Source organism: Lepus europaeus, chromosome 12, assembly GCF_033115175.1.
Source record: "Lepus europaeus isolate LE1 chromosome 12, mLepTim1.pri, whole genome shotgun sequence".
In the NCBI taxonomy this organism is placed as follows: Eukaryota; Metazoa; Chordata; class Mammalia; order Lagomorpha; family Leporidae; genus Lepus; species Lepus europaeus.
Window position 1 is genome coordinate 56,175,483 of NC_084838.1, and position 16,297 is coordinate 56,191,779.

The 16,297-nt window shown below is 40.9% G+C and overlaps 1 protein-coding gene across 1 annotated transcript in view; it reads left to right on the plus strand.

The window, feature by feature from the left end:
- The window catches only part of SAXO1 (stabilizer of axonemal microtubules 1), a 159,970-nt gene extending 145,551 nt beyond the window's left edge, over positions 1-14,419 (plus strand). The window contains exon 4 of the mRNA XM_062207038.1: positions 13,149-14,419. Within this exon, the coding sequence (XP_062063022.1) occupies positions 13,149-14,152 (1,004 nt within the window). The 3' untranslated portion in view covers positions 14,153-14,419. The remainder of the gene's footprint in view (positions 1-13,148) is intronic.
- Positions 14,420-16,297: the final 1,878 nt, after the last annotated feature.

The window sequence follows — 16,297 nt, forward strand, 5'->3', positions numbered from 1 at the left end:
AAATTAAACATAAATATTAAAAAAGGAAGTATAGCAATGATTGCTCATCAAATAGAAAGTACCAATAAAGGGAAATCCTAAAGAATTAAATGAAAACTTGATTAAAAAGGCATTAAATAAAATTACAGATTTATTAGAGAGGTTTAACAGCAGATTTGAGCTTGCACAAAAATCAGTGAAAATAGAACAATAGAGATTATCCAATCTGAAAAATACAAAAAAGTCAAGAAAAATGAACAAACTCAAAGACTTATGGAATAACATCAAACATACCAACATACTCCTAATGGGAGTTGCAAAATGAGAAGAAAAGAGTAAAAAATTACAAAGATTAATTGCTGAGACACCTAAAATTTCAGGAAAATATTTACACCTCCAAAGGGCACTGTCTGAGTAGAATAAACACATGTATCCACAACTATTCACATCATACTCAAATTGTTGAAGATTTTGGAAGAGACAAAGGACAGTTCACATATAGGGAAATAATCTTTTTTTTTTTCCTTAGGCAGAGTTAGACAGTGAGAGAGAGAGAGAGAAAGGTCTTCCGGGAGAGCAGCAAGATGGCGGAATAGGAAGGGAGCACACTTATAGTCCGGGAAGAGACAGTTTAATAAATGTGGAGATACTGCAGGTTCAAGGAAGAGTAGGGGAAGAAACAGCAGAGGAAACTCTTCCAGAACTAGTGATTCACAGTGGACCTGTGTGGAGAGCGTGGGAGCCCACAGTTTGGGACACCAGCGACAGAATCAGCACACCAGCGTTGGAACGTGAGGTGAGCTGAACCTCAAATAGCCTGAGACACCGGCGGGCAAGCAGAAAGAGGAGACTAGAGGGAACGAGGCTTGAAACCCCGTGGGGAAAAGTTCACCAGGCTAACTAGAAGTGAGAGGCAAAAAAAAAAGTGACTGATACTGACACGAATTTCTCTCTCCACTCACCTCTCAAAGGCAAGCAAGACAAAGGGCAGGCGCCATTTTGGGCATACATCATAAGCAGGGTGACCTCAGGTCTGCACCAGCCCTCAGCCTAGCAGAAAAACCTGACTCTGGGAGGGGTGAAATAACAGGAGATTAGGACCTAGTGAATGTGTGGTGCTAATGAACTGAGACTGTGAAAAAAGACAGTGGGGGAGAGAACTCATGAAATTCATGTGAGTACTCTCCAGAGACACTACAATTCGGTAACCTTGGCAACCCAGTGGGAGACTGCAGGAGAATTTGAGCCCACACTGAGGGCGGCACAGATTCCCTGTGTGGTCCCTGGGAAAGAGCTTCCAATCTCTGGCTCCTGCTAACTATCTCCAATTCTGTTCAGCTGTGTGGAATTACTTCCTTTTTGAATCAAAAAAAGAGATTTACCACACCTAACCTGGGAGTGTCACCTTTGGCACACCCTTAACCCTAGGGAACCAAACGGAACTCTCAGGCCACACCCATCTCAAGCCTCTAAGGCTCCATCAAAAGCAGGCAGTCCACTTAATACAGTCATAGTATAACAAGAAAAAACACCACAGCAAGGGAAGAAGAATCCAAAGATATCTCCACAATGCCAAGCAACAAATGCAAAAACTGAGGAAACAAGAACAAGGAAGACATTATGACACCCCCAAATGAAGAAGATACCCCAAGCCAAGATTATGAAAATGATGAGATGGAAGAAATGCAAGATACGGATTTCAAAAAATTTATGATAAGAACATTTAGAAGTTTTCAAAAACAAATGCTTGAGGTACGGAATTCCTTACTGGACAGGATAGAAAATCTCCTTTGAGAAAATGAAATCTTAAGGAGGAATCAAAATGAAACACAGAAACTAGTAGAACAGAAAGTGTGATAGTGAAGAGAAATCAAAATGAAATGAAGAACTCAATAGATCAAATGACAGACACATTAGAGAGCCTTAAAAGCAGAGTCAGTGAAATGGAAGAGAGAATATTGGACTTAGAAGACAGAGCACAGGAAAGTATACAGTCAAACCAAAGAAAAGAGGAGAAATTAGAAATCTAAAAAATATTGTTGGGAATCTACAGGATACTATTAAAAAGCCCAACATTTGGATTCTAGGAGTTCCTGAAGGCATGGAGAGTGAGAGAGAGGATTAGAAGGCCTTTTTAGTGAGATACTTGCAGAGAACTTCCTGGGTTTGGAGAAGGACAGAGACATCCTAGTACAGGAAGCTCATAGAACCCCTAGTAAACATGAGCAAAAGAGATCCTCACCATGACATGTAATAATCAAATTCACCACAGTGAAACATAAAGAAAAGATTCTAAAATGTGCAAGAGAGAAACATCAGAATACTCTGAGGATCTCCAATTAAACTCACAGGGACTTCCCATCAGAAACCCTACAATCTAGAAGGGAATGGCGAGATATAGCCCAGGTAGTAAGAGAGAAAAACTGCCAGCCCAGAATATTATATCCTGCAAAGCTCTCATTTGTGAATGAAGGTGAAATAAAGACCTTTCATAGCAAACAGAAATTGAAAGAATTTGTCGCCACTCGTCCAGCCCTGCAAAAGATGCTTAAAGATGTGTTACAGAAACATAGAAGCACGGTCATAAATATGAAAGAAGGTAAAGGAAGGAAATCTCACATTAAAAGATCACAGGGAATTCAAAGCATATATTAGAAAATATCTTTGGGAAATGGCAAGTCAAAGTTACTCCTTCTCAATAGTCACATTGAATGTTAATGGCCTGAACTGTCCAGTTAAAAGATGCCGACTGGCTGATTGGGTTAAGGAACAAAACTCATCTATTGGCTGCTTACAAGAAACACATCTTTCCAACAAAGATGCATACACACTGAAGTGAAAGGCTGGAAAAAGATATACCATGCCTACAGAAATGAAAAAAGAGCGGGTGTAGCCATCTTAATATCGGACAACATTAACTTTAACACAAAAACTGTTAAGAGAGACAAAGAGGGGCACTATATAATGATTAAGGGATCCATTCAACAGGAAGATATAACGATTATCAATGTATGTGCACCTAATTACAGGGCACCGGTTTATTTAAAAGATTTGTTAAGGGACTTAAAGGGAGACTTAGACTCCAATACAATAGTACTGGGGGACTTCAATACTCCACTCTCAGAAATAGACAGATCAACAGCACAGAAGATCAACAAGGAGACAGTAGATTTAAACGACACTATAGCCCAAATGGATCTAACAGATATCTACAGAACTTTTCATCCTACACATAAAACATTTACATTCTTCTCAGCAGTGCTTGGAACCTTCTCTAGAATTGACCACATATTAGGCCATAAAGCAAGTCTCAGGAAATTCAAAAGAATTAGAATCATACCATGCAGTTTCTTAGACCATAAAGGAATGAAATTGGAAATTAGCAACTCAGGAATCCCTAGAGCATATGCAAACACATGGAGATTGAACAACATGCTCCTGAATGAACATTGGGTCATAGAAGAAATCAAAAGAGAAATCAGAAATTTTCTGGAAGTAAATGAGGATAAAAGCACAACATACCAAAACTTATGGGATACAGCAAAAACAGTGTTAGGAGGAAAGTTTATATCAATAGGTGCCTATATCAAGAAATTAGAAAGGCACCAAATAAATGAGCTTTCAACTCACCTCAAGGATCTAGAAAAACTGCAGCAAACCAGACCCAAATCTAGTAGGAGAAGACAAATAATTAAAATCAGAGAAGAAATCAGTAGGATTGAATCCAAAAAAATCATTACAAAAAAATCAGCCCAACGAGGAGCTGGTTTTTTGAAAAAATAAACAAAATTGACACCCCATTGGCCCAACTAACTAAAAAAAGAAAAGACCCAAATCAACAAAATCAGAGATGAAAAAGGAAACGTAACAACAGACACCACAGAAATGAAAAGAAACATCAGAAATTACTACAAGGACTTGTATGCCAGCAAACAGGGAAATCTATCGGAAATGGATAGATTCCTGGACACATGCAACCTACCTAAATTGAACCAGGAAGACATAGAAAACCTAAACAGACCCATAACTGACACAGAAATTGAAACAGTAATACAGGCTCTCCCAACAAAGAAAAGCCCAGGGCCAGATGGATTCACGTCTGAATTCTACCGGACATTTAAAGAAGAACTAACTCCAATTCTTCTCAAACTATTCAGAACAATCGAAAAAGAGGGAATCCTCCCAAATTCTTTCTATGAAGCTAGCATCACCTTAATTCCTAAGCTGGAAAAAGATGCAGCATTGAAAGAGAATTACAGACCAATATCCCTGATGAACATAGATGCAAAAATCCTCAATAAAATTCTGTCCAATAGAATGCAACAACAAATCAGAAAGATCATCCACCCAGACCAAGTGGGATTTATCCCTGGTATGCAGGGATGGTTCAATGTTCGCAAAACAATAATTGTGGTGCACCACATTAACAGACTGCAGAACAAAAACCATATGATTCTCTCAATAGACGCAGAGAAAGCATTTGATAAAATACAACATCCTTTCATGATGAAAACCCTAAGCAAACTGGGTATGGAAGGAACATTCCTCAATACAATCAAAGCAATTTATGAAAAACCCATGGCCAACATCCAATTGAATGGGGAAAAGCTGCCACTGCTATTCAATATAGTTCTGGAAGTTTTAGCCAGAGCTATTAGGCAAGAAAAAGAAATTAAAGGATACAAATTGGGAAGGAAGAACTCAAACTATCCCTCTTTGCAGATGATATGATTATTTATTTAGGGGATCCAAAGAACTCTACTAAGAGAGTATTGGAACTCATAGAAGAGTTTGGCAACATAGCAGGATATAAAATCAATCAATGCATAAAAATCAACAGCCTTTGTATACACAGGCAATGCCATGGCTGAGGAAGAACTTCTAAGATCAATCCCATTCACAATAGCTACAAAAACAATCAAATACCTTGGAATAAACTTAACCAAGGACGTTAAAGATCTCTACGATGAAAACTACAAAACCTTACAGAAAGAAATAGAAGAGGATACCAAAAAATGGAGAAATCTTCCATGCTCATGGATTGGAAGAATCAATATCATCAAAATGTCCATTCTCCCAAAAGCAATTTATAGATTCAATGCAATACCAATCAAAATACCAAAGACATTCTTCTCAGATCTGGAAAAAATGATGCTGAAATTCATGTGGAGACACAGGAGACCTCGAATAGCCAAAGCAATCTTGTACAACAAAAACAAAGCCGGAGGCATCACAATACCAGATTTCAGGACATACTACAGGGCAGTTGTAATCAAAACAGCATGGTACTGGTACAGAAACAGATGGATAGACCAATGGAATAGAATAGAAACACCAGAAATCAACCCAAACATCTAAAGCCAACTTTTATTTGATCAAGGATCTAAAACCAATCCGACAGTCTATTCAATAAATGGTGCTGGGAAAATTGGATTTCCACGTGCAGAATCATGAAGCAAGACCCCTACCTTTGACCTTACACAAAAATTCACTCAATATGGATTAAAGACTTAAATCTATGACCTGACACCATCAAATTATTAGAGAGCATTGGAGAAACCCTGCAAGATACAGGTACCAGCAAAGATTTCTTGGAAAAGACCCCAGGAGCGCAGGCAGTCAAAGCCAAAATTAACTATTGGGATTGCATCAAATTGAGAAGTTTCTGTACTTCAAAAGAAACAGTCAGGAAAGTGAAGAGGCAACTGACAGAATGGGAAAAAATATTTGCAAACTACGCAACAGATAAAGGGTTGATAACCAGAATCTACAAAGAAATCAAGAAAATCCACAACATCAAAACAAACAACCCACTGAAGAGATGGGTCAAGGACCTCAACAGACATTTTTCAAAAGAGGAAATCCAAATGGCTAACAAGCACATGAAAAAATGTTCAAGATCACTAGCAAGCAGGGAAATGCAAATCAAAACCACAATGAGGTTTCACCTCACCCTGGTTAGAATGGCTCACATTCAGAAATCTACCAACAACAGATGCTGGCGAGAATGTGGGGCAAAAGGGACACTAACCCACTGTTGGTGGGAATGCAAACTGGTTAAGCCACTATGGAAGTCAGTCTGGAGATTCCTCAGAAACCTGAACATAACCCTACCATTCAACCCAGCCATCCCACTCCTTCAAATTTACCCAAAGGAAATTAAATTGGCAAACAAAAAAGCTGTCTACACCTTAATGTTTATTGCAGTTCAATTCACAATAGCTAAGACCTGGAACCAACCCAAATGCCCATCAACAAATGTACTCTATAGAATACTATACAGCAGTCAAAACAATGAAACCCAGTCATTTGCAACAAGATGGAGGAATCTAGTACACATTATGCTGATTGAATTAAGCCAGTCCCAAAGAGACAAATATCATATGTTCTCCATGATCGGCGACAACTAACCAAAGAAGAAACCTGTTGAAGTGAAATGGACACTATGAGAAACAGTGACTTGATCAGTTCTTGTCCTGGCTGTTGATGTACAATGTATAATTTATCCATTTTAGTATTTTTTTGTTTTGTTCTAGTACTATTGGTTGAACTCTGTAATTCACACACAATTATTCTTAGGTGTTTAAATTTTAACTGAAAAGTGATCCCTGTTAAATATAATTGTGGGAATAAGAGAGGGAGGAGATGTACAATTTGGGACATGCTCAGTTGGACTTGCCCCAAATGGTGGAGTTAGAAACGTGCCAGGGGATTCCAATACAATCCCATCAAGGTGGCATGTACCAATGCCATCTCACTAGTCCAAGTGATCAATTTCAGTTCACAATTGATCACACTGATAGGTCTGAGTCACAGGGATCACACAAACAAGACAAGTGTCTGCTAATACTAACTGATAGAATCAAAAAGGGAGAGAAGGATCCATCATGGTAAGCGGGATACACAGCAGACTCATAGAATGGCAGATGTCCTAAATAGCACTCTGGCCTCAGAATCAGCCCTTAAGGCATTCAGATCTGGCTGAAGAGCCCATGAGAGTATTGTAGGCATGGAAATCCAAGACTCACTGGAAAAAAAAAAGAGTACCTAAATGAAACATCTCAGCTAGTGAGATCCCAGTGGAAAGAACGGGCCATCAAAGAAGGAGGTACTTTTCTCTGAAGGGAGGAGAGAACTTCCACTTTGACTATGACCTTGTCAGAATAAGATCAAAGTCGGCGAACTCAAAAGGTTTCCATAGCCCTGGCAACTCATGACTAGAGTCTAGGGAGATTACTGACGACATAAACAGGAGTGTCAAACTGTTAAGTCAACAACAGGAGTCACTGTGTACTTACTTCTCATGTGGGATCTCTGTCCTTAATGTGTTGTCCAATGTGAAGTGATGCTATAACTAGTACTGAAGCAGTATTTTGCACTTTGTGTTTCTGTGTGGGTGCAAACTGATGAAATCTTTATTTAATATATACTAAATGGATCTTCTGTATATAAAGAGAATTGAAAATGAATCTTGATATAAATGGAATGGGAGAGGGAGTGGGAGATGGGAGGGTTGTGAGTTGGAGGGAAATTATGGGGCGGGGGAAAGCCATTGTAATCCATAAACTGTACTTTGGAAATTTATATTTACTAAATAAAAAAAAAAGAGAAAGTTCTTCCTTCTGTTGGTTCACCTCCTAAATGTCCACTGCGGTCGGCTCACTGTGCTGATCTGAAGCCAGGAGCCATGTGCTTCCTCCTGGTCTGCCATGTGGTTGCAGGGTCCAATACCTGAGCATCCTCCACTGCCTTTCCAGGCCACAGCAGAGAGCTGGACTGGAATAGGAGCAACCGGGACAGAATCTGGTGCACCAACCGGGACTAGAATCCAGAGTGCCGTCGCCGTAAGCGGAGGAATAGCCTAGTGAGCTGCGGTGCCGGCCGGGAAATAATCTTAACAGTTATGTTTAGAATCAGTGGAAGACAGAAGGCAGTGAATTGACATTCAGTACTAGAAGAAAACTCCATAAACGAAGAACTTCATGTCCAGTGATGATATACTTCATCTTCAATGAAGACATTTACAGAGAAACACAGAGAATTTATAGCTGACCGACTTGCCTTACAAGAAATTATAAAGGTCGTCTCTTCTGGCAGAAATAAAATGATACCAGATTGTAACAAAGATACCCAAAAGAAATAATGAGTACTTGTAAATATAATTAGGTAACTGCAGTCTCTCATTTCAGAAGACAATTACAGAATCGATAATTAATAATTGGAGGTTTTATTCCAGGAATGCAAGTTGTGACATCAAATTGTGTAATATACCATATTACGACTGTAACAGACAAAAACCACATGGTTGATAGAAACCATTGATAAAATCCACTATCCATAAAAGTTCTCAACAAGTTATCAATAAAAGAAACTTACTTAGCCTGATACAGGGCATTAATGAAAAATTCTATAACTGACATTTTATTTCTTTTAAAGATGATAGTGTCATGATCTTTGTTTTAATTTAAAAAAATGATTTATTTGACATGCGGAGTTAGAGAAAGAGAGAGAGAGAGAGAGAGAGAGAGAGAGAGATCCTCTATCTGCTGGTCCATTCCTGAAATGGCTGCAACTGTCGGGGTTGGGCTGATCTGAAGCCATTAGCCAGGAGCTTCATCCAGGTCTCCCACATGAGTGCAGGGGCCTAAGGATTGGGCCATCCTCTGCTGCTTTCCCAGGTGCATTAGCAAGGAGCTGAATGGGAAGTAGAGCGGCCAGGGCATATGGAGTGTTAGTACTGCAGTCAGTGGCTTAACCTGCTAAGCCACAGCACTGCCCCCCCCCCCCAAAAAAATTACTCATTTGAAAGATGGAGTTATTGTGCTGGTTTACTCCCCAAATGGTCACAATGGGCAGGACTGGACCAGGCCTAAACTAGAAGCCAGGAACTGCATCCTGGTCTCTCATGTTGGTGGCAGGGACCCATGTACTTGGTCCATTTTCTGTGCTTTCCCAGGTGCATTACCAGGAAGCTGGATCAAAAGTGGAGCAGCCCAGACTCGAACAGGTGATCATGCAGGATGCTTACATTGCAGGTCGTGGCTTAACCTGCTGTGCCACAACACTGGCTCCTTCACATCACTCCTCATAGGGAGACTGAATATTTTGCCTCTAAGATGGAGAATGAGGCTAGAATGCCACGTTTGACCCCTTCTTTGAACATTGTATTGGGAGTTGTAACCAGTTCAGTACAAAAAAACAGTCAAATGCATATAGATTAGGAAGGGAGACATGAAGTAGTCCTTATTCTCAGACAATGTAATGCAGATAATCCTGAAGGAATTTGTAAAAATGATTAGAACTAATAAATGAGTTTAGCAATGTGACAATATGGAAGATCAATATGTAAGAACTGTATTTCTATACATTAATACTGGCAGTCCCCCTCCCTCCTCACAATAACCTGAAGATGAAGAAAACACTTGGAATAAGTTAAAAAATGAGTATAAGGCTTATGTACTGAAAACTACCAAATAGTACTGACATGATTTAATAAAATCAGAACAAGTTGTGAGACAGTCTATGTTCATGAATTGGATAATGCAATATTTTTAAGATAAAATTCCTTCCAAATTGATTTATAGATTCAATGCAGTCTATCAAAATTCTGCCAGGTATTTTTTTTTTTTTTGACAGGCAGAGTGGGTAGTGAGAGAGAGACAGAGAGAAAGGTCTTCCTTTTTGCCGTTGGTTCACCCTCCAATGGCCGCTGCGGACGGTGCATCTCACTGATCCGAAGCCAGGAGCCAGGTGCTTCTCCTGGTCTCCCATGCGGGTGCAGGGCCCAAGGACTTGGGCCATCCTCCACTGCCTTCCCGGGCCATAGCAGAGAGCTGACCTGGAAGAGCGGCAACCGGGATAGAATCTGGCACCCCAACTGGGACTAGAACCCAATGTGCCGGCACCACAAGGCGGAGGATTAGCCTGTTAAGCCATGGCGCCGGCCACTGCCAGGTATTTTTTAAAAAGCAATTGTCAAGATGATTCTAAATTATATAAATGAAATTAAATCAGAGTAAGATTTTTTTTCCTGAAAAATAAGAGTTAAACTTCTTGATGTTAAAAGCTTAAATCTATAATAATTAAGACAGTGTGGCACAGACATAAAGGACTGGATTGAGAGTGCATGTTTGTTGTCAGTTGATTTTTCACACAGGTGCTGAGGCACTTTCAGTGTGCTAGGGATAATCTTTCTGATAAGTGGTGCTGGGACAGTTGGTTATCCACCTGGAATAAAATGAACTTAGATATTTACCTCATACTCTACTAAAAAATTAAAGGATCAGAGACCCAAAAGTAACAGCTAAAACTACAAAACTTTTAGAAAAATATGGAAAATATGTTATATCTTATGTTAGGTAGGCATAGATTTCTTAGACATGGCACCAAAAACATAATTTGTAAAAGAATTATACATTAGACTTCTTCAAATGCACAACTTCTGTGCTTTGAAAGACACCATTTGGTAAAAATAAGTGTTCTGTTTGGAAAAATGCATATCCCACATTTAATAGAGGACTTGTATTCAGAATATACAAAGAGCTTGTCTAACTCAATATGAAGACAATGTGATTTAAAAAAGGGAGAGTAGGTGTCTGATGGTGTTTAGACACCAGTTAACAATGCCTACATCCCATATCAGCATACCTGGGTTTGATACCCAGCTCTGGCTACTGATTCCAGCTCACTGCTCCTGGAGGGCAGTGCTGGTGACTCATGTAATTGGTCTTTGCCATGTAGCATGTGGGAGGTGGAGATTGAATTTCCAGCTCAAGCCCTGGTCAGTGTGGGCATTTGGAGAGTAAACCAGCAGATGGGGACTCTTTCTCTGCCTCTCAAGTAAAGAATTTAAATCTGGGCAAAAGATTGGAGTAGACATTTTAATGAAGACGTATGAAGGATTAATAAGCTCATGCAGAGATATTCAACCTTATTAGTCATTAGGGAGATATAAATTATACTACAATGAGATACCACTAAATGCTCACTAGAATGTCAATAATAATAATACCCCAGATAATAATATGTGCTGGCGAGGACAAAGAGAAATGAGCACATTCATACCTTGCTGGTAGGAATATAAAATGGCAACCCACTTTTCTACTTGGAAAAGTTTGACATGCTCTTAAAAAGGTAAACATAGATTTATTATAAATCTAGTAATTCCACTTCTTGGTATCTGCCCAACCTAAATGAAAACATATTCACAGAAAGAATTCTGCACAAATGTTTATAGCAGAATTTTTCCCAATAGCTGAAAATAGACAACCCAAATATCCACCAGTTGGTGAATAGTTGAACAAAATGTTGTATATCTACATAATACTACTCAATGATAAACCAGAGTGAACTGCTGATACATATTACAACATGGGTAAAACAATTATATTATGCTAAGTGAAGCCAGATTCAAAGCACTACTTCTGTTGTATTTATAGGAAATGCTCAAAAAGTACAGTTATAGAGACCAAGAGAAAATAAATGATGGGATGGAAATGGGAGCAAAGATTGATGGAATATGGGGGTGACTGATATTTCTGCAAATGTTGTATACCTGGACTTGGATGGTTGCAGAAATCTATACAAGTCATTACATTTGGTACTTAAGGTGTTGCATTTTATGTTATGTTAATTTTATCTTAGTAAAGTTGTTAAAAAGTGTACCTTCTGTGGTCCGCTAGTGTTGAGAGCTTTCCAAGCCTCTTGGGAAGCTGCTTTTTGTTCACTTTGTAAAGCAGAATTCCCTGTAGATCCACAAAGCTCACAAGGGTTCACATAGGCTCCTTTAGACCTGGTAATTTATGGGCACAATGGGGAAATACAGATCTTGGATGCAGGCCAAGTATGATGAGAAGAATAGCAGCAGTGTCGAGGTAGTTTGAATCACATGGTTTGCTGTCTCATTTTTCTCACACAGACTTTTAATCTTGGATTTTCTCTGAGGGCCTGTGTGGCAAAGTCACTTTGGAAGCCCCTGCAATACTGCCTAACTACAGTGCTTCTCGATGTTTGTGTGGCAGCTCTAGTGCTCAGGCCTCCCTTTATCTTGGCAATTCCAGCCTCAGGGTAAAAGTTCTTCTTGAGATAGGCATCCCCTAGATATATCTGGCCTATGCTTTTCATTCTTAAACACTCTGAAAAATTTCTCCTCCTCCTGCAAATCTTCCATGGTTATTTTTTCTTTAACCTTGCTCCATCTAGACATATAGTGCTCCTAAATGGTGATAGGGGCTGGAAGAAGTACACAATGTGGCTTCAATCCCAACACAACTAAATAGCCATGTGATTTTGGGGTAAGTATTATAACTTATCTGGGTTTTGTTTTTGGAAATCATACCAATCACAAAAGCTTACAGTGGAGTTGAAACAGGATCATGTCTTGAGTACAACTGGCTAGCACTGATACAGTAGTTGGTGCTCTTTGTCAGGTAGTGTAGTGGTCAGATCATGGACTCAGCATCTGGATTTGAATCGGTTTTATTTCTAGCAAAGTGGCTTGGGGGACAATTCTTCATTTTTCTGTGCGTTCTTATGTGTCTTTACAGTGGGTATTTATTGGGGCTGTCTGAAGAATAAATCAGTTAATATATATATATAGCACTTAGAACATTGCCTATTACATGATAAGATCCTTAGAAGTTGCAGCCGAGATGATGCCCTTATTCCCTTGAAGTAGCATGTTTATATGGATTAGATGTGAAGGTATAGGGACACAATGGCTGTCACCCTACACATGACCAAGTAGGCCTGGTTGGTGTTTTTGGTGGCCCATCAGTGGTGGATTGTAAATCTCTTCTCTCTATACCGTATGGGTTTTCCTACACATTCAGTGCTGCTTCAAAGATGACATCTATCCCATGGAGGAAAAGAGCTCTTTTTGGCTTAATAGTTGGGCTTCTCTTCTGGAAAGGATTCCTTGGATTCTGCTATGACCCTGGACCCTCTAAAACTCCTGCATTCAGCATTGTGGAGTGTGATGAGAACTCCTGTAAATATATTTCTTCTTCACAGAGATGAAACATCAGCCTTTTGATGGAGTTGGTAGTAGGGATCTGCTGTGTTCTTCCCTTGGCTCAAAGGGAATAATGCATTGTAGCTTTGGGGTCCTTTGAAATATATACAAATTGAGTGGCCTGATTTATTAATGACCCCTTCTGCTTTAATTTCAGCTGATTATTTAGCTTGGAACCAACCACGACGAGAGCCACTTCGCCCGGAACATAACTACCGGCCAGCATCAACCAAGTTTGATAGCAGAACTACACATCAGGATGACTACCCCCTAAAGGGCCTTGTGAACACCATGAGCTGTAAGCCTCCAGCCATGCCGAAGCTCTGCAATATCCCCTTAGAGGATCTGACCAACTACAAGATGAGTTATGTGGCCCACCCTATGGAGAAGCGCTTTGTGCATGAGGCAGAGAAGTTCAGACCCTGTGAAATCCCCTTTGAGAGCCTTACCACCCACAAAGAGTCCTACAGGGGCCTGATGGGGGAGCCTGCAAAGAGCCTGAAACCTCCAGCTCGGCCCCCTGGCCTAGACACACCCTTCTGTAACACCACTGAGTTCCGAGACAAGTACCAAGCTTGGCCAACACCCCACATGTTCTCCAAAGCTCCTGCCACCTATGTCCCTCCTGAAGAGAGGATGGATCTTCTGACAACAGTGCAGGCCCATTACACATACCCCAAGGGTGCACCTGCTCAGTCCTGCCGGCCAGTGCTCCCAGTTAAGAAGAGTGGCTGTTTCCAAAGCTCCACGACCACCAAGGAAGACTACAAGCCATGGGCTAGCATACGTCCAGAGCCAGTCAAGCCTATCCCCCAGCTGAATATTCCCACTGAGCCCTTGGACTGCCTCACCACCACTCGGGCCCACTACGTTCACCACCCCCCTGTCAGTACCAAGAGCTGTAAACCCCTTTGGTCTGGCCCTCGGGGAAATATCCCTGTGGAGGGCCAGACCACTTATGCCATCAGCTTTACTCCCAAGGAAATGGGCAGATGCCTAGCTTCATATCCTGAGCCCCCTGGCTACATTTTTGAGGAAGTGGATGCTCTGGGGCACAGGATATACAGGCCAATTTCCCAGACGGGCTCTCGGCGGAGCAGCTGTCTTTCTGTAGGTGATTCGGAAAATCCCAACCAGCCAGAGCTGGCAATGTCAGCCTGATTTTGAAAATTGTTATTTAAAAATTGCACAGTACTTTTAAAAGCAGATGATTCAGGATTATTGGTTGGACAAAAAAGAATTTCCAAAATGAAAAAAAAAAAAGTTAACACCACCATTTCCAGGACACGTAAATAAAGTGAGAATCACTTAAGGAAAATGACATTGAATCACTGGCTAATTAACTCCCTTAGTCCTGCCTTTACTGTCTTATCCCTTCACCCCTGGGATCCTTTACCTTGTACTCATGGAATCAAAATGGTCTGAGATTTTCTCCTATCCAAATGTATTTTATTAAGTCAATCATTGTATGAGTTGACATGATAATTAACCCTTGCCAATTATGAAGTGCCAAAGAATAAATTTTATTTTGAGGGTGGGAGAGCGAATCTATGTGTTCACCTTCATGAACTGTCTATGCAGACAGCAGCCTGTGTTGCTTTGGACTGTTGGGGAGATCTCACACTTAAGTTCCTTTTGCATCCTCCGTAGTGGTGAGGATGCTTTGGGTTCACTTTGGAGTAGTGTTCTAGGATCAGGGATGCTTCACAGGACCTCCTTCTAGCCATTCCCTGCATGACACACCAGTAAGAGGTGTGTTTTCAGATGGGATGGAGGTGGGAAGAAGGATTGCTATGACAGTTGCAGAGGTTCATGGACCTGCCACATCTCTTTCCAACCTCAAACCAGTGCAGACACTGACTCCAGGGTTAGAACTGGGGAACAGAGACCACTGATAACCAGGCAAATGGCTGGCAGCTTGTGGGCTGTAGGCTCTTCTAAATGTTTTGGCCAGGGTGGGATTGTCACAGGCTGGGTTGATTTCTGGGAAAGCTGGGCCTGCCTATCAAAAGACCACAGCTGTGATCAGGGCTGTGGCAAAGCTTGACTATGGCAATCCCAGGATCCTTCCCTGGGAGTTTGTCTCTTGGGCCTATGGCTTTACCAAGTTTGATTCTTAAGGCCAAGTATTTGAAGATTTTCTTTCCCTTGGGTGGAACTGAGGAAAGACTTTAAGAAGGCCCTTAGTGGGGTCAACTGGGATTGCAGGTTTGGGTGAGCCTGACACAGGGGAATGCAGACTGAGTTCTTGGACACTCACGCCTCCTTTAAGATGGAAGAATGCCAGAATATACTCCACGGTCTCAGGGAACTTAGGGACAGTGTGGAGTTGGTGAGAAGAGTTTAGCTCTAGGCTAGAGATCTGGGCTTAGGCTCAGGGCCTGGTTCCTGGGTGAGGAACTTGGGTCTTTTTATTCATATCTGGGGCCTAGTTTTCTTAGCTTCCATATATCTGGTCCAGACTTCATAGGTCTCACCTCTACGCATCCTCACCATGAGAGTAGTTTGTTTTCTTGGGTTTAAATCTACCTCTTTGAGTCCTTTCTATGGTTATGTGGGGTCTGTGACCTGTCCTTGTGGTGTAGCAATGCTCAAAGCAGTTAAGCACTTTTCCCAGTGTCATAATACAGCACTAAGGTTGGAACCCAGATCTTCTGATCCAGATCCACTGCTTTTCTACAAACTGGGGCCTCCCCTCTTCAGTGCTGCAGTTCTCCTGGTGCCACAAACCACATCAAACCACCTTCTGCCTGAGCTTGCTGGAGTAAGAGGGTAGGTTTTATTATTTTTGTTTGATTTTTACAAATCCAAGAAATATTGACGCTTGATTTGAAAAGCCAAATAGTGCTTAAAATGCTTAGAAAAATGCAGAAATCTCTTATGTCCTTGCCCTTCAGCCCTCTCCCATAATTACTTCTCTGAAGGGAGCAATTTTAAGTTGTTTTGTCTATTTCTGCTAATATTTTTCTTTACATTTCTAAAAACTGTATGTATTCTACTGACTCATTGGTTTTAGATGTGATCTGTTTTGATGGGTTAGGTCTTTAGTTTTCATGTAATCTGTCTTTTCCCCTTCTCAGTGAGGTTCTATGGCTGTGTCTAGTAACATCAAAATTAACAAGTTTTTGATGTTTCTGATTGCCTGGGAAGGAAGAAACTGAAGGATGATGTTGATTTGGCTGAGTAAGGGGCACTGAGTCTCTTTGCTAGAAGAATTTTCTCTGAGCCCTGCCTTTGTGCTGTTCGGGACATCTCCTGGTGACTCCAGGTGGGTTAAATTACCCTAGGGCATCCCTGCCTTGCCTG